Source organism: Gobius niger (genome assembly GCF_951799975.1).
Source record: "Gobius niger genome assembly, chromosome: 9".
Taxonomy (NCBI): domain Eukaryota; kingdom Metazoa; phylum Chordata; class Actinopteri; order Gobiiformes; family Gobiidae; genus Gobius; species Gobius niger.
Genome location: NC_136860.1, coordinates 31,349,086 through 31,371,848, shown reverse-complemented (window position 1 = coordinate 31,371,848; position 22,763 = coordinate 31,349,086). Strand labels below are relative to the sequence as shown.

General features: G+C 40.8%; 2 protein-coding genes across 2 annotated transcripts in view; one reads left to right on the top strand and one right to left on the bottom strand.

The window, feature by feature from the left end:
* LOC306968189 (ly6/PLAUR domain-containing protein 1-like) overlaps window positions 1–3,006 on the top strand; it is a 49,744-nt gene extending 46,738 nt beyond the window's left edge. The window contains exon 3 of the mRNA XM_079563512.1: window positions 2,721–3,006. Within this exon, the coding sequence (XP_079419638.1) occupies window positions 2,721–2,962 (242 nt within the window). The 3' untranslated portion in view covers window positions 2,963–3,006. The remainder of the gene's footprint in view (window positions 1–2,720) is intronic.
* Window positions 3,007–12,369: 9,363 nt separating this feature from the next.
* The window catches only part of gpr39 (G protein-coupled receptor 39), a gene marked incomplete at both ends in the record, with an annotated part of 28,599 nt that continues 18,205 nt past the window's right edge, over window positions 12,370–22,763 (bottom strand). Inside the window, one exon of the mRNA XM_079562687.1 lies at window positions 12,370–12,872. Coding sequence (XP_079418813.1) covers window positions 12,370–12,872 — 503 coding nt within the window. The remainder of the gene's footprint in view (window positions 12,873–22,763) is intronic.

The following is a 22,763-nucleotide window of genomic DNA, read 5'->3' as shown; positions in this document are numbered from 1 at the left end:
GATCATTCGGGGGCTCAAACCCCTCCACCACGTCAAGGTGGCGGTTCCAGGAGGGGCCATAAACAAATATATTAATTGAAACCATCAGGCAATTTCTGAAGGCAATTGGTTGCACTAAAAGGAAACCGGGCCTGTGCTCACATTTTTCATTTTTTTATTCATAAATTTCATTTCACTTCACGATTGTGTGTCACTTAGTGTGTGTCTTTCACCTAAAATTTCGACTAACCTCTTACCACCCGCCTGAACCAAATGCATTCTGTCCTCTTTGGCCATTATATAGGCCTGTGTAACACCTCATTTGAAAGCTAAGACCCACAAAACTGATTCCTCGCGTTGTTGCTGTGTTGTGGCACCTTTGTTATGTTTTTTTTTTATTTTCTTATTTTTGTCACATTTTTGTTGAGTTTTTGTCACTTTTTGGCTGAGTTTTTGTGACATTTTTGTTGAATTTTTGTCACTTTTTGGTTGAGTTTTTGTCAAATTTTTGTTGAATTTTTGTCACATTTCTGTTGAATTTTTTTTTTTTTGTGATCAATTTTTTATTAATTTTCCATTAAAGTGTAGGGGTGAGAATCCACATATTCAGCATGTGTATAGTACAGCGAGAGATGCACACACACACAAAAAAAGCGCAGATACATACTGCAAACTCAAAGGTATGCTACCCCATCCCAACCATTGGGACCCAACACCCACCCCCCCTCCCCCACCACCCCTGGACCCTGACCCCATGGTATTTTCTATTTACAAAATTCATCATTAACATTCGATGGTTATTTGTACTGTCCATTTCATACCCATAATTGAATGAACCAAGATTAAACAGACACGTAGATGCGGAGATACAATAGTAAAATTACAGTGGTGAGATCAAAGATATAGATGTTCAATGGAACATCCCAGGATTTATAGCAGTAAATACTTTGTCCCAGAAAATTATATTTTTTGAGCTTGCATTATGCATTTGTGAGGCCCATTGTTCCAGTTTTGCCAAATCTAAGAAATCACTAAGCCATTTTTGCATGGTGACCAAGTGTGGTGTCTTCCATCTACAAGCAAGTATTCGTTTGGCTGCTGTAAGACCAGCTAACCATACACGCTTCTCCATTACATTGAGGTCTAGAGTGGAGCTATCATTGAGGAGTAAAACTTCAGGAGTGCAGGGAATATTCTTCAGCAACAGGTCTGTTAGTGTTTTCGAAACACCCATCCAGAAAGTTTTAATGTTTTGACAGTCCCAAACCATATGCATAAATGTGCCTTGGGTTTTGAGATTGCAAAATGTACAATTGGGGGAAGGTAGCACTTTCATTTTGAGTAGAATGTAGGGAGTTAAAATTTGTTCTATGGATAAAATTGAAATGAATAACCTGATGATTAGGATTTCTTGACGATAACTGCATATTTTGCCAAATCATATTCCAATTTAGATTTGTAGGATGAGGAAGTTCTTCTTTCCACAGTTGGAGAACACGCATAGGCTCATCAAGTGCTGATTGCAATATAGGATACAGTTGAGAAACTGTTCTGTGAGAGGTAAGTAGAGTTGAGTACAATGGGTGAGTAAGTGGACAACTGTTCCATGGGACCCCATAAGTGCGCATTGCAGTCCGCAATTGGAGATAGAAGAAAAAACTTGATCCTGGCAGATCGTACCGTTGTTGTAAGTCTTGAAATGTCAGGAGACCTGAAGAGTTGCAAATATGACTCAAATTATGGACACCTTTACGAGACCATTGAGGAAAGGAAATAGGGATCTCTCCTATTTTGAGTAAAAGATTATGAAAGATTGGCGAGTGAGAGAACCATTTGGCTTGGATGTTACAATGTTTCCTTATATTATTCCAAACTTTAATAATTTCACTGATAACTAAGCCATATTTGGTGCAATCATTTGAAGGAATATTTGCAAACAGAAAATCTTGGAGTCTGTGAGGGAACACAAGGTTCTCCTCTAAGTGTCTCCAAGAAACAGTTGATGATGGGTTCAACCAGTGACTCAAGGGGCGGAGAACAAATGACCAGTGATACCATTTAAAATTAGGTACATTAACTCCCCCCTTCTTTTTTTGCTTTTTGTAATATTGATAATTTAACTCTGTGCTTTTTATTGCACCAAATAAAATTAGCAGCTAATAACTGCAACTTTTCCCAGTATCCTTTAGTAGGGGAAATAGGGATCATTGAGCTTATAAAATTAATGCGGGGAAGAATGTTCATTTTTACTACAGAGATGCGTCCATGAAAAGACATTTCTGTTGAATTTTTGTCACTTTTTGGCTGAGTTTTTGTCACATTTTTGTTGAATTTTTGTCACTTTTTTGTTGTGTTCACATCCTTGTTTTCTTCTCATTTTTTATGTCCGTTTTGGTGCTTTTTTGCCAAGAAGCTTTTTGATTAGGGTAAAGCCAAACTGAAGAAAATGGGATCCGTCCAGGTGGGAGTTAAGAGGTTAAATATATTTATGTTTATGGTCCATAGTATGGCAAAATGTCGAAAAGTTAAAGGGGGCCCATACTATACTACTGAATTTGGGTAACTACATTTTATTTGTGTAAAATTATTTCAAAGTAGCGTTAATTGAGTAAATATTTTGGTTACTCTACCCACCTTTACATCGCTACATCTCCACTGCACCACGGCCCTGTCCGTCCAATGCTTCTCTCACCAGCTATAGCTTGTATTGAACGCCTCCTCCTCTGTTCTCCTCTTTGCAGGGACCCACTACCGTAAGTCGTGCGCGTCGTCCGGAGCCTGCCTCATCGCCTCGGCGGGATACCAGCAGTTCTGCACGGGCAAACTCAACTCTGTGTGCATCTCCTGCTGCAACACCCCGCTGTGCAACGGGCCCAAACAGAAGAAACGCTCACACAACTCCTCCACCGCTCCCACGGCCCACTCCAGCACACTGGGGCTCTCGCTCATCCTGGTGCTCATACTGCGAGCAACTCTGTGCTGACGAAGATGTGACGGAAAGAGACTGTGGACGAAGAGAGAAGGTCGTACTGTACACGGCATCCATTTTCTTCTGTTAGCCAGACTTTGACATGCTTGGAGCGGGTTTTGTTTTGTCGCAAATTGGAAATATTAGCTTTCATTGTGACGTGTCTTTTTTTTTTCTATATGGACATCTGTGGTCAGTTCAACTAAATAACTCAGCTTTTTACTTGATGTGTGATTGCAGCCTGGCCAGTCATAACAGAAGTAAAGGAATAACAATGAAGAAAGAGATTTACAACCACAATTCTTAAAGCCTGATGTTGTTTGGTCTGCAGGGTTTGGTTTGGGTAGTGCCGGGATGGAAGACCTTTGGGTGAGCGGTTGGTTGTAGTCGGAGGGGCTGATGGCGTAGACTGGCAGCCTGGCTTCAGTTTTGCCCAAGGCAGCTTTTGGCCACACACCACCAAAGAGTCAATGGATGATGCATGAAATCGTAAAGAAACTTTGAGCATCTGGAAAAGGATTACTATTATTTAATCTGGACATTTGGCAACATAAGTGGTATTACTGTAATATGGTGTTTTTTTTCCCACCCTTAATTTTACACCGTCAGAGTACAGTCCATACAGGCCATACTAGGAGCTTTCTTTAATATACAGCTTTATGTGTCGATTGAAAATAAAATAACAGTGTCCTTCACAAATATAAAATGTGAGAGTCTGACTTGTCTAGACACTGGCATGACTGTCTTTTAAAATGCCATTATAATTGTCTCGTCCTTTAATTTTATTTTTAATGGACTACAAGTGAATTATGACCGTTTTACGCAGGTTTTTGGCATTCACGAAATCAGTTCTGAGCTGAAAATGTTTTTTTTCTGGAAGGACAAACCCTAAGAACAGTCATGAGGACTCTTGGCCACAAACATTCTTCAGAATATTATCACAGTCAAACTGAACTGAAAATGTTCAATTCCTTTCTCGTGGTCAAAAACATATTCATACATGCTTAAAAAATTTAATATTCCAGCTGGACTTTTTTTGTTTTGATTTGTTGTTATATCAACTAAAACAATTCAACAGTCACTATCAGTCAGGACTTTGAGACTGAGCCCTGGTCTTATATATACAGCTGTAGGTGATGACCCAATAGGCCACGCCTTTGTCAGTCTGTGTTGCCAGATTAGATGCAAAACCTCCCTTTGAGGCAATCCCCTTTAGTCTAAGGGGGAAAGATGTTCGCTCTCAAACTTGTGAGGTATTGTCTTTAGAACAGCACTATAAGTAATAGACAAATTGTGCCTTAGCCCCCCCCCCCCCCTGTTCAGAGAGGACTTCTCCACTTTAACATGGCCTCCTTTACGCCCCTCTCAATCAATCAATCAATCAATCAATCAATCAATCAATCAATCAATCAATCAATCAATCAATCAATCAATCAATCAATCAATCAATCAATCAATCAATCAATCAAACTTTATTTATAAAGCGCTTTTCATACCGAAAGGTATCACAAAGTGCTTTACAGATTACAACATTTAAAACAATACGTCTGGCACAACCTCCCATATATATACATTTTATATATTAGGATTAAATAAATAGATTAGTCAGTTAAAGGCTAAGCTAAAAAGGTGGGTCTTGAGCTGCTCTTAAAAACATGAACGTTCTCCGCAGCCCTGAGCTCCTCCTCAGGTGGTTCCAGAGGCGAGGGCCGTAATATTGAGTCTTTTTGTTGACTTTAGGAATAACTAGGAGACCTCTGCCGGAGGAGCGAAGGGGCCGTGAAGGTTCGTAAGGTAAAAGCAGTTCTGAGAGATAAGAAGGACCAAGACCATTAAGACATTTAAATCAAGAACTTTAAAATCGATCCTGAAACACACGGGGAGCCAATGCAGTGATTCTATAACCGGTGTAATGTGGTCCCGCCTCCTGGTCTTTGTCAGGACACGAGCTGCTGAATTTTGTAAAAGTTGTAAACCTGAGATCCTCTTTTTGGGAAGACCACAAAGCAGGGCATTACAGTAGTGGATACGTGATAAAAGCATGCATGAGCGTCTCCGTGTTGGCCCGTGTTGGCCCTCTCAAACCACCTCTCCCCCCTGTCCAGTATATGGACATCCTGAGTCCTGTCCAGAGGAGCTTGGGCGTCGATGTTGACACATGCGCTTGCGTAGAGGCTGCTTGGTCTCACCTGTACACGTCTCTACACTCCTCACTGCACTGGACTGCATACACAACATCACTGCGGAGGCGTTTTGGAGCGCTGTGTTTAGGATGAACTGCTGTCGGAGCGTGGACATAGGCTTAAAATATACAGGGATTCAATGCTTCGATCTGGCAACACAGACTGACACAGGCGTGGCCTATTGGGTCATCACTACAGCTGTGTATATAAGACCAGGGCTCAGTCTAGAGACCGAACTGATGATGACTGGTGAAAAGTTTTAGTTGATAGAACAAATCAAAACAAAAAAAAGTCCAGGTGAAATATTTAATTTTTGAAGCATTTATGTCACCTCGATGAAAAATAAAAATGAGCTTACACCGACTTATATCTATACATATTATTTCAGATCAGAATCAGAGTGATCAGTTTATGTTTTTTACTACTAGAATGTAATAGCATTAAAAAAAATAATAATAATAATTTGAAGAGAGTTGTTTTTTAAGAACGCTTCATGAATCAAAGCTAAAATTCTCCCGAAACGTCTGAAAGTATTTACAGACCCAATGTCCGTCAGCTCATTCACAATCACAGGCTCTAGTCTAGAAATTCATATAAAGTTGATGTCAAATTCATAACTTGCTCACACCTTCAGCTCCTGTTGCCATCCTGTGACGTCATCTGCATACCCTCTAAATGCAAATGAACAGGGAAAAGCACTGTTACAAACTCACATGGTCAAAAGGCTCAAAGACGGAGCTGGAGGGAAGTCCCTGAATGGAAATCCTTCTGCCCTGGGAGACATTTCCTGGTTTTGAGCGCTGGGGGCCTTGTCTGGATTTCTTCGCTGGACTGTTATCTTAAATCTGCCAGCTTTACGATACGTGGAAGAAGATAAATGAATCATCCATGACATAACTACTACTCTATATCGACTTAGGGGTTCATGGCTCTGACTGGCCAGGTTGATTATTATAAGACAATCTTGATTCTGTGGTGCAACTTTTCCTTTGTGATTTGGATCATGTATAATCTTATCGCTGTCACTGACATGATTGATAATAAAATACTACTGAAACTGTGTGACCTCTCTTCATTTCTTAGAGGGATATTTCAGGATTTTAGACATAGGGCCTCATTTCCTAGTTATCCAGAGTGTTGCTGATTTCTGGAGATATTTTTTTTTGTAATTCAAGCAGTTCTTATATTTGAAGAGTTTCGTGGCGCTAGGCTAGTGCAAGGCTAGCGCATTTCTATGGTATCAGCTAGCCTGCATTAAAAACAGTCTGACCCGCTCCACAGAGCACCTGAGGGAAATCACTTATAACACCAGACTAACCATATAAATGTCTGACCTTGCATCACATGAATAATCGCATTTTGAGGGACTATTTTCTAGCAGATCACTCCGCCGCTGCGTAGCTTGTACAACCACGAAGCTGATGCTGCTCAAATATAAGGTATTTTTAATGCAAAATGGTTAAAATTACACAGACATTTATATGGTTAGTCTGGCGTTATAAGTGTGGGCCCGTTAAACATTTTTTGTTGTATAAGTTGATTGGCCCTGGACCAGGCCCCGGACCAGAGCGCGGACCAGGCCCTGGACCAGAGCGCGGACCAGGCCCCGGACCAGGCCCTGGACCAGGCCCCGGACCAGAGCGCGGACCAGGCCCTGGACCAGGCCCCGGACCAGAGCGCGGACCAGGCCCCGGACCAGAGCGCGGACCAGGCCCGGGACCAGGCCCCGGACCAGAGCGCGGACCAGGCCCTGGACCAGAGCACGGACCTCGCCCAACTACCCAGGCTCAGTTTTATTATAGACTTTTAGCATTTAGGCCTTGGCTATTTTTAGACTCGTTACAACTTTTTTACTGTTTTTTAAATACTGTTAATAAATTTACTGAACTTTCGGACCTCTGTTGTCTCACTGCTCACCCCTGTGCAAGAACCTGTGGCCTATTGGGTCCCAGAAACTAGGTGGCGTTGTCGGCACCCTAAAAATAATATAACTTACCACCGGCTACATAAGTGATTTGCCTCAGGTGCTCTGTGGAGCGGGTCAGACTGTTTTTAATGCAGGCTAGCTGATACCATAGTAATGCACTAGCCTTGCATTAGCCTAGCGCCACGAAACTCTTCAAATATAAGAACTGCATGAATTACAAAAAAATATCTCCAGAAATCAACAATACTCTGGATAACTAGGAAATGGGGCCCTATGTCAAAAATCCTGAAATATCCCTTTAACCTAATATTTGTCCAGGGAAGAAATAAGTCACTAAGGCCAGAAGATGTTTTACAGTTTTCCACTTATTCCAACTTTTTTCGCAGCTATACTTTTTCCAAAACCCTGTCAACAGAAAGATAATGCTACACAACAACTACCACTTCATTTTTAAATATAACTGCACAATCACACAGAAAAAAAACCAACAACTTTATGTTAGAAAGGTAAAGCTGGGGGCCGCCGAGTCGAAACTGCCTGTTGCTGCAAACTTGATGTGCTTCTGTTTATAAATAATGAATGGGGCCGAGTATCAAAGACCGGGCTGAGGCTGGACAAGGCAGAGTGTGAGAAAATGTCTGGGCAACAGAAATGATGCAACGCGAGCCATGAATTTATGAAGTTACTAAAGCCGAGGCCGAGCTTTGGAAACAGTGGTGATGTGAGATTTAAGACAGCTTGAGTTTTTGCTTGTAAAAGATGATTTGGAGTCTTGTTCTGAGCTTGTACGACGCCGCGGCCTCGTCTCCTGCGGGTGAGTGAAGTAGTTTAGCTAAAGTGTTGTTTTCGCTCTGGCCTTGGTCTTCGCCAGTCTGGGTGTCCTTTATACTTCAGTACATCTTGCTTTATAATACATTGTGCAGGATTTATGTACTGATCTAAAAGAAGGTGTAACTGAATACTATTTTAAAAGCAACCTCTTAAGCTTTTCGTTCAGCTTTATCCAAATCCATAATGTCACAGCCTGTAGGCCAGTGAAACGCCTCAATTGAAAGCTAAGCCCTACAAAACTCATTCTAAATGCATCTTTTTCCTCGCGTCGTCACTTGTTCGGGTTTTTATCAAATCTTTACCAAATTTTCAGCGCCTTTCGTCACTTTCCTGTTGCTCTTTTTTGTTTTATGTTTTCGTCACACATTCTTGTCACTTTTTCATCACGTGTTTGTCGCTCTTTTGGTAACACTTTATTTTACACTACCCTTGATACATTGTACCAGTGTTAATATTGACAACATATTTTAATTTAGTTTTAGTTTTAGTCTTTTGACGAAAATGTAATTCGATTTTAGTCTAGCTTTAGTCAAAAAAATATTTTAAATTTTAGTCTAGTTTTAGTCGACTAAAATTGCAAGTAAATCTAGTCGACTAAATTTAAGTCGAATTTAGTCGACTTTGCATTGATGATATTCATTATAATCATATTTAATCTTGTTCCTCTGCTTCATGGAGCTGCTCCTTTGGCAGTTATTGTAAATGATCTGAGGCTCTTTCAGACAGTCAATAGAAGTTTGGATGATTTTAGTCTCTCCTTTTCATTTTTATTTAGTCTTATTTTAGTCGACTAAAATATCTGGACATTTTAGTCACAGTTTTAGTCTCATGAAAAACTTTTAATTTAGTTTTAGTCCAATTTTAGTCGTCAAAAATATCACTTTGACTAAAATTAAGACTAATTATTTTAGTCGACGAAATTAACACTGCATTGTACCTAACTATATTTAGTACAATGTAATGTGCTCTGTAAGAATGTGTAATAAGTTGTACCTATGGGTTAGATACACAATGAAATAATATGTATTTGTAGTTTGTAGGTACATAATGTAATTAGACATAACTCCAACTCTAAACCTAAGCTTAAACCCTAACCCTAAGGGTCCCGTGCCCTATTACATTATGTACCAACAAAGTACTAATACAAGTTATTAGTATTGTGTGCGCACTACATAGGTACAAGTTACTACAGATTGTTACAGAGCTCATTACATTGTACTAAATTTGGTTAGGTACAATGTATCATTTTTATCCTTCTTTTCGTCTAATTTTTGTTGCAATTTTGTCTCTTTTTTTCTTTCAAGAAGCTTTTAGATTTGGGTAAAGTCAAACTGGAGCTTGGTTCAGGAGGGGGTTAAAAGAACAGGCCACTATTTTTACATACTGAGACATGTTCTTGCCTGAGCTTAGACGAGTTGATACGTACCTGTCTGGTCTTTGTGCGTGCACTCAGTCACAAAAAAAGACCAAAGATGTTGTTAGCATTTGGCTTCTCCCAGCATATTCCTATAGCTCCAAACGGGAGAAAAGTTGGAAGCGACCAAGCTCTTCCACGGGCACAAAGACCAGACAGGTACGTATCAGCTCGTCTTAAGCTCAGGTAAGAACATATCTCAGTGTGGAAGAACTGTGGCCTGTTCCTTTAAAGACCTGTTGAATTGGATGGTCATATAAAAAAAGATCATTATTCTCATTAAATATGTGCACAAAACATGCCTCTCGAGACCTCAAACAGTAACATACAACCTCCACAAACAATAGTGTTGCTTTTACGGCGTCTTATCAGCCTTATCTGCCTTGTTAAAGACATTGGACTGTGCTATCGATGTGTGGGTTTGTCAGAAGATTATCACTCAAGACTGACATGTAAAATAAAACATAAGCACTTACAGCTTTGTGCCTATTTGTTGCGTTATTTCCGGCTAAGAAAGAGAAGGTTTAGTGGGGTAAAGACCAGTAAAAGTGCAACAAAAATGTATTGATGGGTGTATGGATAGAGTTTGTGTATGACATATGTACAGTATCCCTTCCTCAATTGATTTGTCTGCTCCAGTTTCTAAAGAGAATGAGCCGTCCATAAGAGGTGCGATTTCAGGAGCCCCCCCTCTCCGCTTCTGTCAAATCCTCACAAATATTGGCGTTTGCTGTGGATTCCTCCTCCGCAAACAAAACAAAGACAAGAGAACACGGCGCTGTTTACCCCGAGTCACGGCCCAGTTCACACCGCGCTTTACAGTTCATCTACTGTCGACCGGCTACATCCTCTCATTATGAAGTGATTGTGAGCCAATGGGGCAGCGTAGCAGGGTTTTTCACTGGCTTTTACACCGGAATATAATACAAAAGATATGTAGAAGATGATGCTATGGACATGTATCGCGAAAAACAGACACAAACACATAAAGTAGTTGAAGTAAATATTGTTTGATTTGTAAATTATGTTAAAACAAAATGCCACACAGATAATACACAACAAAACGATCATCAAAACAGACTAACATTGGGATTAAAACCAGAAGTTTGGCAGTTTGATCCAGGTGCAGACTGTCCTTGGGCAAGGCACTTAAATCTGAGGCAACGTCAAAGTCCATGGGCCAAATACGACCCCCCAAAATATGTTCCTTGGGCCTCCAGATGATTGTGTGATATATGACTGTACAGCAAAAGTACTCTAAAAATACTGCAAAATATTGTCAATTCCAAAAACACCCAACACACACACACAGACTGAGTTCGGGTAACTTTTGGGAAATATTTTTTATGTGAAGTGAAGACAGTAAGGAGTGAGAGACACGGCTGGTCATTCTTTCCAATTGGCTTGAAGCGCCCTCTGCAGGCAGAAGTGGGAATGATATGTTGTGAAACAGTGAAAACACAGTCTGACTTTTAGCTAAAGCAGGAGTGTCAAACTCAGGGTTAGGGTTAACAATAATTTACATCCAAATCTCAAAGCGTATTGACTGGAGAGCTTACAGCCTATGTGCCAGTGTGATACCTCATTTGAAAGCCAAGACCTTCTAGTTTCTATAAATATGTGTGAGATCTGTGTGAGTGAAACACAACTTACCGTAAATGCTCTAATATAGGCCGGGGCCATTATTTACTCAAGGCCACAATTAGAGACAGGCCTTCATTTCTATTTGAGCAAAACGGACCTAAAATGCACCTAAAATAAAAGGGTTCATTTATTAATTAACATTTCAAACCGTCTCCCAGCAGCTGGAACATTGACGCCTTTTATTTTGTCGGGACAACAGGAAGTGTTTCGTTGCTGTTAGCGGAGCTTTGACATCAGTGTCACTGCAGGTTTCTGTTTCGTTTTTACCGCGGACCGGATTATTTGTTGCTATCTTGTGTAAAAGGCGAGTTTAGACGGAGCGTTTGTGTTTGTGATCGATCAGGAGACTGACCCGAGAGAAGACGAGACGCTCGCGCTGATCAGAGGAGTTATTTTGAGGCGTGGGACTGACCTGCACACGGAGCAGCTGGACGTGCTTTGAAGACGCGATGGTGACTTTATTAAAACCCTGGAGGGTCACACAACATTTGTTGCTTGTCCTGTTTCCAAATATCGTCACAGGAGGTTTGAAAAGTGGCTAAATCTGTGTCAAAGTTAAGCTCAGATCAGCTCCTCCGCAGCGTCCCCATTGCCCGGGTTCCCGTTTGTTTACTTCCTGCACGTGAGTTTTCATTTACACGAGTGTGAGACAAATTCCTAACATGGGAAATATTTCTACCGTTATAGTTTCTAATAAAAGCTCCGGCCTGTTTTAAAGACCGGCTTTAATTTGCCTCCGCCAGCCGTGAACCAGCCCACTGTTAGAGACCCGGCCGCTAATGGAATACAGGCCAGTATTAGAGATTTAACAGTACATTACATTTGCCATTCTCAACCCTAACCCTAAACCTAACCCCCTGATCAGGCGGTTTAACCTTTCAACCCTCACCTGAACTGAGCACAGTTTGTTAAAGCTCCTTGAAAAAAGCGTCAAAATAGCGTCAAAAAGGAGAAGAAAACGAGGAGGAGACAAAAGAGCGTCAAAATTAACTGATGAAAATGCAACAATAAGTGATTCAAAAAGCCACAAAAGAGCAACAAAAATGCAAAAGCAATAAAAGCGCAAAGAGAGTGGCAAAAATTACATGGAATAAGATCAGTTTAGACTAGTTTTGTAGGTCTTAGCTTTCAAATGAGGCGTCACACTGGCTTATAGGCTGTAAGCTCCAGTCCAGAAACTTTTAGATTTGGATGAAGCTGAACTGGAGAAAATGTGTTAAGGCGGGTGGTAGGAGATTAAAGCTATAGGTCTTCATAGGCATTATTATCATTATCTTATCTGTTACAAGAAAAACAACATTTCAAAACATATTCTCAAACATGCAAAATTCAGTAGGTATTTACAGATAATGTCCATCATAGACTAAAAAAGCAGGTAGTTTCCCCCATCGTGCCATCTCAAATACACTCTTGAGTCTGTTTCTCAAATCTCAGACTCCGGAAGGGCTTTTGTGCCACTTTGCTCACTCGGATCCGTCTCTTCTGTGAGATATAGCGTTTGCTGCGTCTCCGACCCAATCCCTGAATCACTCTGTGGTTGAATTGTGGGGGAAATCGGAGGCGGCCTGTCCTTCTCCACAGTGGATTTGTTCCCTCTACTTCGACGCAGAGACTTCAACAGGAGCGGCTGTATCGACCGCGCCGACCCTTTGTGGGAGCTCGGGATGGTCCTTCTGTTGACGTGCTCGATGGTTAAGCGACACCTCAGCACTTGGAGAAACACCTCCCTGAACTGTCTGGAGGAGAGGTTGTAGAGGAAAGGGTTGATGACGGAGCTGAGGTAGAAGAAGGTGTCGGCGATGGGGTGCAGCGTGATGTAGCTGTGGAAGTACGGCACGGTCCAGCGCGATTTGGGCATGGCGGCCATCATGAGGCGACGGATCTGATTGGGGAGCCAGCACACCATCAGCGAGCCAACGATCAGACCTGGAAGAGCAGGAAATCGCAAAGTAACTATACTGTTGATTCACTTTGAAAGAGCATGTCACAAAATCATGCTCAAGAAAAGAAAATCAGTACATTGTTGTCATTATGGAAGAGTTATTTACTTTTCACATTTCGCAAAGTACCTCAGGGTAATCAGGTACAATAGGCCAGAATGAATGATGTGCATGCGTGAATGAATGGTGGTGGTCAGAGTAGGGCTGGGAAAAAAATCGATTTGATTTAAAAATCGAGTTGGTAGGTCAAATCGATTCATATTTTCAAAAAATATTTTTTAAATTTATTTCTTTTTTAGATTTTATTAAATTATTGTGTATTATGTATTAATCTATTTATTTTTAGCTCTCTGGTCTGTGCTTAGGGCAGGGGTGCTCAAAGTGGGGCCGCGGGCCAAATTTGGCCCACCAGAACAATTTCATTGACTTTTGCATCTGGTTAATACTAACTCTCTCTCACAATCATTCTCAATGGTAGATATGGATGCAGTACACTTTTTGGCCACCAGAGTCAAATTGGGGGTGCTGTTTCACTCCTTTTGCAAAGTTAAAGGAATAGGCCACCGTTTTTACATACTGAGATATGTTCTTACCTCACTTTAGTCGAGTTAATATATACCCGTCTGGTCTTTGTCCGTGCGCTCTGCCAGGCAAACATCAGGAGCACATACGCAGCCTCTCCCACATGTCACATAGCTCCAAAAAAGCTCAAGATAGAAGCTACCAAGCTCTTCCACGTGTTCCCTATTTAAATAAAGTTACGTGAAGTGTTTTCATGCGAAGTATATTTACACAGAAATGTAACATGTCGATTTTATAAGCAGATAAAAAGGGGCACTATATCATGAGGCGTAATGATAGCTTCTATCGTGAGCTTTTTTGGAGCTATATGACATGTGGGAGAAGCTGCGTATGTGCTCCGTTTGCGTGACAGAGCGCAGGGACAAAGACCAGACGAGGATATATTAAATCGACTAAAGTGAGGTAAGAACATATCTCAGTATGTAAAAACGGTGGCCTATTCCTTTAAGGAAACACTGTTGTAGTGTCTTGGTATTTATCAATCACAGAGCTTTGTACCACCAGCTTTCCCATTTTTCCAACTTGTATTACAAAGGTCGTTGACATCAACAAAGGTTCATGTTAAAAATCGACTTATAAAATAATTTATGATGAACTGACACTTTAAAAATGATCTAATATCACATTTTCTTTGAGTTGACAAATGAATGAGGTAAAGTCACTGTAGGCACTGCAGATACAGGTGTTGTTTATATTTTGCACTGTATTGCTACAATAAGTGATTTTGTTCAGATGTGTGCAGTCGCGCTTCTGTCAGCTTACCACAACCATGTTTGGAGTGAATGAAGTACAAATCCCCTACTGTGTGAAGTGCTTTATAGGGACTGTTGTCAGGTGAAAAGTGCTGTACACATAAGCTTCTATTCCCCTCCTACTTTCTATACAAGGAATGTTCTGCCATTTTGAAATGTAGGTAGGCTACCATTAAAATGTGTTTGAAAAGTGTGTTTGAAGTGTACAATTTGGGTTTCTTTTTGGAAGTATCTAGTGTATAATCTTAGGGAAAGAGTTTTATTGAAAGACTTTACATAAAAGGTGTCTATAGGCGTGTCTAAAGCCTAGACAATGGAAAAACATTGTCTGGCTTCTGTCAGCTTACCACCACCATGTTTGGAGTGAATGAAGTACAAATCCCCTACTGTGTGAAGTGCTTTGGGGACTCTTGTCAGGTGAAAAGTGCTGTACAAATAAGCTTCTATTCCCCTCCCACTTTCTGTTCAAAAGGAGCACCTCAGATCCTGTAAGCAGGAGCAGGTATACGGTACAATGGTCTCAACTTATACAGCTCTTTTCCACCTACATTCGTCACTCGAACCAGCAAGGATCCACTCACCCATTTACACTCTCATTCATAAACCAATGTACAAGCACTGGAGGCGAGGTGGGTGAAGTGTCGTGCCCAAGGACACAGCGACAGTGTGCACCTTCAGGAGGCAGGATTCGAACCCCCGACCTTCCAATCTTGAGACGCTCTACCAACTGTGCCATCCATCCATCCATCCATCCATCCAATCATCCATCTATCCATCTATCCATCTATCCATCTATCCATCTATACATCCACCCATCCATCCATCCATCCATCCATCTATACATCCACCCATCCATCCATCCATCCATCCATCCATCCATCCACCCATCCATCCATCCATCCATCCATCCATCCATCCATCCATCCATCCATCCATCCATCCATCCATCCATCCATCTATACATCCATCCATCTATCCATCCATCCATCCATCCATCCATCCATCCATCCATCCACCCATCCATCCATCCATCCATCCATCCATCTATCCATCATAAGACACTCTACCAACTGTGCCTGCCATCCATCCGTCCGTCCGTCCGTCCGTCCATCCATCCATCCATCCATCCATCCATCCATCCATCCATCCATCATGAGACACTCTACCAACTGTGCCTGCCATCCATCCATCCATCCATCCATCCATCCATCCATCCATCCATCCATCCATCCATCCATCCATCCATCCATCCATCTATCTATCTATCTATCTATCTATCTATCTATCTATCTATCTATCTATCTATCTATCTATCTATCTATCTATCTATCTATCTATCTATCTAATAGATTAATCAAAATGGTGAAGATTCTTTGTAGACTCCATATCATTCAAAGGCAAGGCAACTTTATTTATACAGCTCATTTCGTACACAAGGCAACTGAAATGTGCCAAAGCCAACTTTATAACTTATCTCACTCTAACGTGCAGCATTTCGTTTTTCACTTATTCTGCAGAACTTTGCGTTGCTAAGTATGTGATTTGTATATTTCTTCGTACTTGCACAAACCGCCATGTTTGCTCTGATACAGATGAACCACAGATGTATGAAAGAAACTGAAAGAGTGTCTCCTCTTCACGACCGGTATCTTTTTTTTTAAATCTCTGACAAGTTTACCTGGACGTCTATACCTTGACAGCGATGCACAAAGTAAATGCCAACACAATTCATTCTGCTGTGACCATCAGCAGAAGAACAGTAATTATGTTTTCCGACTGTGTTGCTATGTCATTGTGCTTCTACCACTCAGTTTCCATGCACTTTACCTCACACAAATTGCTGTAAGAAAAGAAAAGAAATTATACATCAGGCATCGGACCTGTTCTTCTGCATTGAGTCACAGCTCTGTGGTGGCGCCTCTTTCTTTAGAAACAACCCACAGAGTCTCAGCTTTTTGCAAATCAAAGAAAGTATTTAGAAAAGTAAGTATTATGATAAAAGGATTGCATTGTATAATTTTGGACAAATTGACATCAGTATAATTGAATCAGAAGGAATGTTCAGCCATTTTGAAATGTAGGTAGACTACCATTAAAAAGAGTTTGACGTGTACAGGTTGGGCTTCTTTTTGGAAGTATCTAGTACAGGGGTGTCACTCATTTTGGGTCGCGGGCCGAGATTCGGCTCCCACGGTGGGTTGCGGGCCGCATATAATAGAGAACATTTTCCCAATAAATGAATAATAATAAACTGTGATTCGGTCAAAGCCCCAACTTAACTGTAGCTTCATTAATACACTTGTACACTTACACTTGTATTGCACTTTACAAGCCTGTGTCACAAGTTCCTCAAAGTGCTACATAGTCATTATTCATTCACTCCACACTTGGTGGTGGTAAGCTGTTATTGAAGCCACAGCCGCCCTGGGGCAGACTGTCCATTTACCACGTGGCTATATAATGTGTTGTTCATATCCTGAGCTCTTATTATGTCAGTGCCCTCTGCTGGACACGTGTGGAACTCTTTCCTTTTTTAAAATTTAATGCCCCCTAGTGGCTAGAATGAGCATTCTGGTTATTCTGTAAAAAATCATAACTCTGCACAGGAATAGATACAGACGGCATCTCTGGAATCGCCCATATGGTCATTTTTGAAAACTGTTAACTGGGAAAACAATTTTGAAAAAATGTAAATTTGCTCTAATTATTCAAAAACTACTGTAACAAACGCTGAAATATGAATATAGTTTTCTACTAAATAATGATACAAAGACATGGGGAGGAACAAAGTGGTTCAACAGCCCATAAATACATAAATAACGGAGAATGCTAACTTGATGCTACATGTTAGCATCGGGCTAATGCTAACGGCTAGCTAGCGCTTGCTACAAGTGCCATTTTTTCACTTCTACTGAACAATCTGTTGCGACAAAATATCCATATGGGCCCGATTTACACTTGACTTTATTTATGTGTGATAAATAAGTTGATATTCCTCCAGAAAATGGCTAAAAAGAGTGGAAAATTGTGTTTCTCTAAAGATTAGATTTCCCCCCTCGGGGAAGCCACGCCCCCTTCTATGACGAGATGCCGTCTGTATCTATGGGCTAGAGACTTACTTTTTTACATACTCTGGAATTTATGCTCTACAGGGCAGGGGCCGGATTAAATGGGCGTATGTTTGACACCCCTGATCTAATATATAATCTTAGGGAAAGAGTGGTATTGAGAGACTTTAGATAAAAGGTGTCTGTAGGAACAGCTGTTGGTGTTTTTCCATAGCCTAAAGCCAAATGGACCACACTGTTTGGACAAGCACAGCTCTGTCACATGGTCAACGCTCATCGATGAAGGAGTGAAGAACAGACGACGAGTTTGTGTTTGGAAAGTTACATTAACACACATTTCTGTCTGGATATCACCGCCTTGTCTAAAACGCCTTCAAGTTGCCTTTTTCTGTAATTACTCTAAACGGTTTTCCCTTATCTATGTTGTTTCTCAATGAGACACTTGACTCTTGTGGATGACGGAGATTATTAAAGGTTAGTGCTCCTGACATTCAGATCTGAAAATGCCACAATCAGGGTAAATTTGTACAGATGATCAACTGCAAGAGAGATGAGCACAAGAGGTGGAACGAGTTAAGTTATGCACGAGTCAAAGTGAAAGGAGTCAAATGTTTCTGTTCTAGTGCGTGCTATTCTGTTGTCTCCGGCTAATTCTCCTCAGACACTCTTCATCGGATGAAGAAGACGGATTAACGTGTCAGTCACTTCTTAACACAAGGAGCAGTTCATGGTTTTGCATCACATTTAGTTTCTTCTACAACATGACAAGGTTTGTGAACTTTAGTATCATGGTTCTTCCTCAATTTTCTCAAGCTTAACAGTGATTAAACCGAGGTCCCCCTCATTGGCAAAAAGTCCATCTTATCCAAAACTGACAGCTTCTCCATCAACATTGACAACTCAACAGCTCTCCCCTCCCCTCAGGTTAAGAGTCTGGGTGTCATCCTGGACAGCGCACTCTACTTCCAGGCCCATATCAGCAATATCACCCGCCTCCGCCCCCCCTCACCCCCAATACAGCAGCCATTCTGGGCCACAGTCTTGTCACGCCCTGGTTAGATTACTGTGACTCACTCCTCTTCGGTCTCCCCCAAAAATCCCTCCACAGACTCGTCCAAAACTCCGCCGCCTGAATAATCACCAGAACTCCGTCCACTGCAGCAGCTCCACTGGCTCCCCATCACACATCGCATTCAATACAAGATCCTTCTCCTCACCTTCAAATCTCTGAATAACCTGGCCCCTCCTTATCTCACTGAGCTCCTTCATGTGCCTCCTCCCTCCTCTGCCCCTCAGCTGTCTGTACCTACTCCCCACTTAGCCACTGTGGGTGCTCAAGCTTTTATCCGCTCAGCCCCAAACCTCTGGAACTCACTCCCCGTTGAACTCCATCGAATGACTTCTCTGCCCCTCTTTAAATCTCACCTCAAAACCCACTTATTTAAACTTAGTTACTCACTTGGATGTGTTTTATCTTGTCCTGTTTTGATTTTATCATTATATCTCATGTAAGGTGATGTGTTTTGAAAGGCGCCGACAAATAAAATGTATTATTATTATTATTATTATTCTCGTATTGCACTTGTGTGAAGTTAGCCCCACCATAGTGTCGGATTTGCTTCAAAATGGTGTCATTCGTTTGTGCTTCGTTTGTGCACATAAAATTAGCGTTTGTGCGCACTTCGTTTTTGAGATATTGATTGACTGTGGAATCCTTCCGCAGTCAATAATTGGTTTTCATGTTCTTTATCTTTTATTAAACTTCTGTCTTTTTCCTGATTTTCAGCAGTTTTCAACTTTTCCAAGACCCAAACCAAGACCCGAACCATGACCCAGACTAAAACCAAGACCCAGACTAAAACCAAGACCCAGACTAAAACCAAGACCCAGACCCAACGAATGACACCATTTTTAAGCAAATCGGACACTATGGGGGGGTTGATCAATTACCAATCAACGATCAATACCTCAAAAACGAAGTGCCGCACAAAGCTAATTTTATGTGCTCAAACGAAGCACAAATGAATGACACCATTTTGAAACAAATCGGACACTATGGGGGGGCTAACTTCACACGAGTTCCAATTGCTGCCAACAACTAAAGACACAACAGGGTTACACTCCCTCTCAATGAACACGGTCCTTTAGCTCAATCAGAAAGGGATTGTTCGGTACTCACTCCCCAGACCCGAAAGGACATCCCGGGGGATTTACAATCAGTCAAATGCAGAAAAAAAAAAATCCCTACAGTGACAATAATCTGCAGTAACCGATTTCATTTGTTGTAGTGAAGAAATTTTCTTTTGGATAGACCTATGTTGTGAATACAGCAATTAAATAAAGCGTTTTCATGGTGGCCGTAATTGCCCCGGACGAAAAGCCAAACACAGTAGGGTTGCAAAAGGGCGATAAAATCCTGATAAAATTCCAGATTTCCTTTCAATGGGAACATTAGTCTGGTCATTTTGGTATTTTAAAGACTTACAAACTGCCAAAACGCTTAAATAATCAGTATGTTTGTGAGCAATTTGTTACCCATTAATTATTGAAACTGCGTGGAGTGCTGGAACACAGACACACACATGCCAAAGCATAACACAACTTTCCTAAACCTAAATTCTGCCTTTTAATGCCTTTTCTAATAAGCACTGGGACAAACAGCAGAGTTTTAAACATGATTCTGCTTTATCACAGGGATTGGTTAAATTTGGCTGTCTCTAACTCACAAAACAGTGACCAGTAGTGAACGAGGAGTGGGCGGGGCCTCAGCAGCCGCATTAAATTACAGTCTCTAGTGTAATATTGTAACAGTGAATACGCTTGGTGAATATACAGCAGATGGATATGAACAAGGTCTATTTCATTTCCAAAACACCCCCAAAAAAAGGTCCTTTCGGTCAGCTCAAACACGATGACAGTGATTTCTTTGACACTTTTCCTCTCTGCTGTGATTTCACTTTATAACTGTCAGGTCTGATTCTTATGCTGTAGTGTGTATCTGTTTGTAAAGAAGCAGCCGACAGTTCATTCCCTGTATATTCCCGTTCATTCCAATGCATTCCCGGTAATTCTCAAAAATTCCTGTTAATTCCCATGAAAAATGTCCGAAGAAAAAATTCCCAGAATGTGTCTTAGAACAGCAAAGGTAACACTTTACATTACGGGCCGGTAAGTCTTTGGTACTTACAGTGGTAAATACTAGTAATAATAGTGGTACTTCTAGGTAATTATTGTGGTACATACAGTGGTGCTTATGGTGGTACTTACAGTGGTAATTCTAGGTACTTATTGTGGTACTTACAGTGGTAAATACTAGTGATAATAGTGGTACTTCTAGGTACTTATTGTGGTGCTTATGGTGGTACTTACAGTGGTAATTCTAGGTACTTATTGTGGTACTTAAAGGATACTATAGTGAGAATTACAAGGTATGTACTTCTAGAAACAGTGGTAACTCTTAGTAATGAAGGTGGTACTTCTTGTTTTCCCTAATGCTGTTTTATGTTGTTTTGTAGTCACACAATCTTAGAAATGACTTCTGTTTGTAGAAGTACCACATTTACTAACTATGAATTGCTGCTGTAGTGTCCTTGAATTACCAGTAAGTACCAAAGAAAAGAGAAGTACAACCTTCATTACTAAGAGATACCCCTAACCCTATCCCTAACCCCAATTACTAGTAATTACCACTTTTAGTGCCACAATAAGTACCACTGTCATTACTAGTATTTACCACTGTAAGTACCATGGACTTACCGGCCCGTAATGTAAAGTGCTAATCATATCACGTGAACAATAGTGATGTGCAGGAGGTATTCTGAGAGCTAGAAACGACAGCTACACCCCCCACTTACATGGCTTGAAAACGGAAAGAATTGAGAAATGCAGCTTTAACTTAGCACTACAGGGAAAGATGTTTTTAACTATTCTAAACTCCATTTTATGTGCAGAAATAGAGAGAATACTGAAACAAATCTATAACTTTTCCATGCACTGATTCCATTTTGCTCAGCTGAATGTTTTCCTATGGTTCCACACGAAAGTCAATTTAGCTTTTCGTAATCGCCTCTCTTTCTCCAAACCCCATTGAACTAAATTTCCCCCCTTTCAAAGTCAGTCCTGGTGGGAAAACTCAAGCACAAATCGGGTAATTTCCCTCCCGCGGCAGACGGAGAAAGAGGATGAGTAATTTATGCTCAAATCCTCCGAATGTGAGCCTGAATTGATTTTCGAGCTCACGGAGGAAGCTGATTGGTCATTACGGCGCTTTAAGACATGATCCGGACACACAGGGATTACACGAGTCAATGATGAGGCAATAGAGAGGTTTATGGAGCATTTGCAACGGAAACATGCAGAATTACTGATATTAGACAATCTTAATGAGGAGTTTATTCAGGGCGACGAAGCTCAATGGTTGGAGCATTAGCCGGTTTGAATGAAATTGTCCAGTTATTTTGAATTATTGGACAGTTTATGTTTATTGTAGCTCAACATTAGCGAATACAAACGCCGATCGTCAAAACAAGTAAACGCTTGGTTAAATATGACAGTTCGGGTGTTAAGATGCCTAATGCCTCAGACTATAACACAGGGCACCACCAGATGTGAAGAAGGAATGAATACAGTTTAGGGCAGGCCACTTCAATCGGCGGCCAAACAACCAAACAATCTGGTCTGGCCCAATTTTCCAAAACAAATATTTAATAGTCTCTTAGGCAAATCACGACGCATTGGTTAATTCTATTGCAGCATTAAAGAAGAAGAAGAAAAGGGAAGAAAAGGTAGAAGACAAAGAAGAAAAAGAAAAGAAGAAAAAGTAGAAAAAGAAAAGAAAAAGAAGAGGAAAAAGAAGAAAAGAAGAAGAAAAACAACAAAGAGAAAAAGAAGGAGGAGGAGAAGAAGAAGAAAAAGAAAAGGAAGAACAATTTTCAAAAGATAGAAACAGAAAATGTAAAATGCGGGGGATGAAAAAAAGAAGAAAAAGTAGGAGACAAAGAAGAAAAAGAAAGAAGGAAAAGAAGTGAGAAAGAAGAAGAAAAAAAAGAAAAAAGAAGAGGAAGTAGAAGAAAAGAAGAACAAAAAGGAAGAAAAATGTTCAAAAGACAGAAACAGAAAAAGATGAAAAAAGAAGAAAAAGTAGGAGACAAAGAAGACAAAGAAAGAAGAAGAAAAAAAGAAGAAGAAAAAGGAAGAAAATGTTTTAAAAGACAGAAACAGAAAATCATGAAAAAAGAAGAAATGGGAAGATGCCTAATGCCTCAGTCTATAACACAAGGCACCACCAGATGTGAAGAAGGAATGAAGACAGTTTAGGGCAGGCCACTTCAATTGGCGGCGTGTGGGCCAGATTCGGCCCACCAAACAATCTGGTCTGACCCAATTTTCCAAAACAAATATTTAATAGTCTCTTAGGCAAATCACGACGCATTAGTTAATTCTATTGTGGCTACCGTAGCTACCGCTAACGTCCAC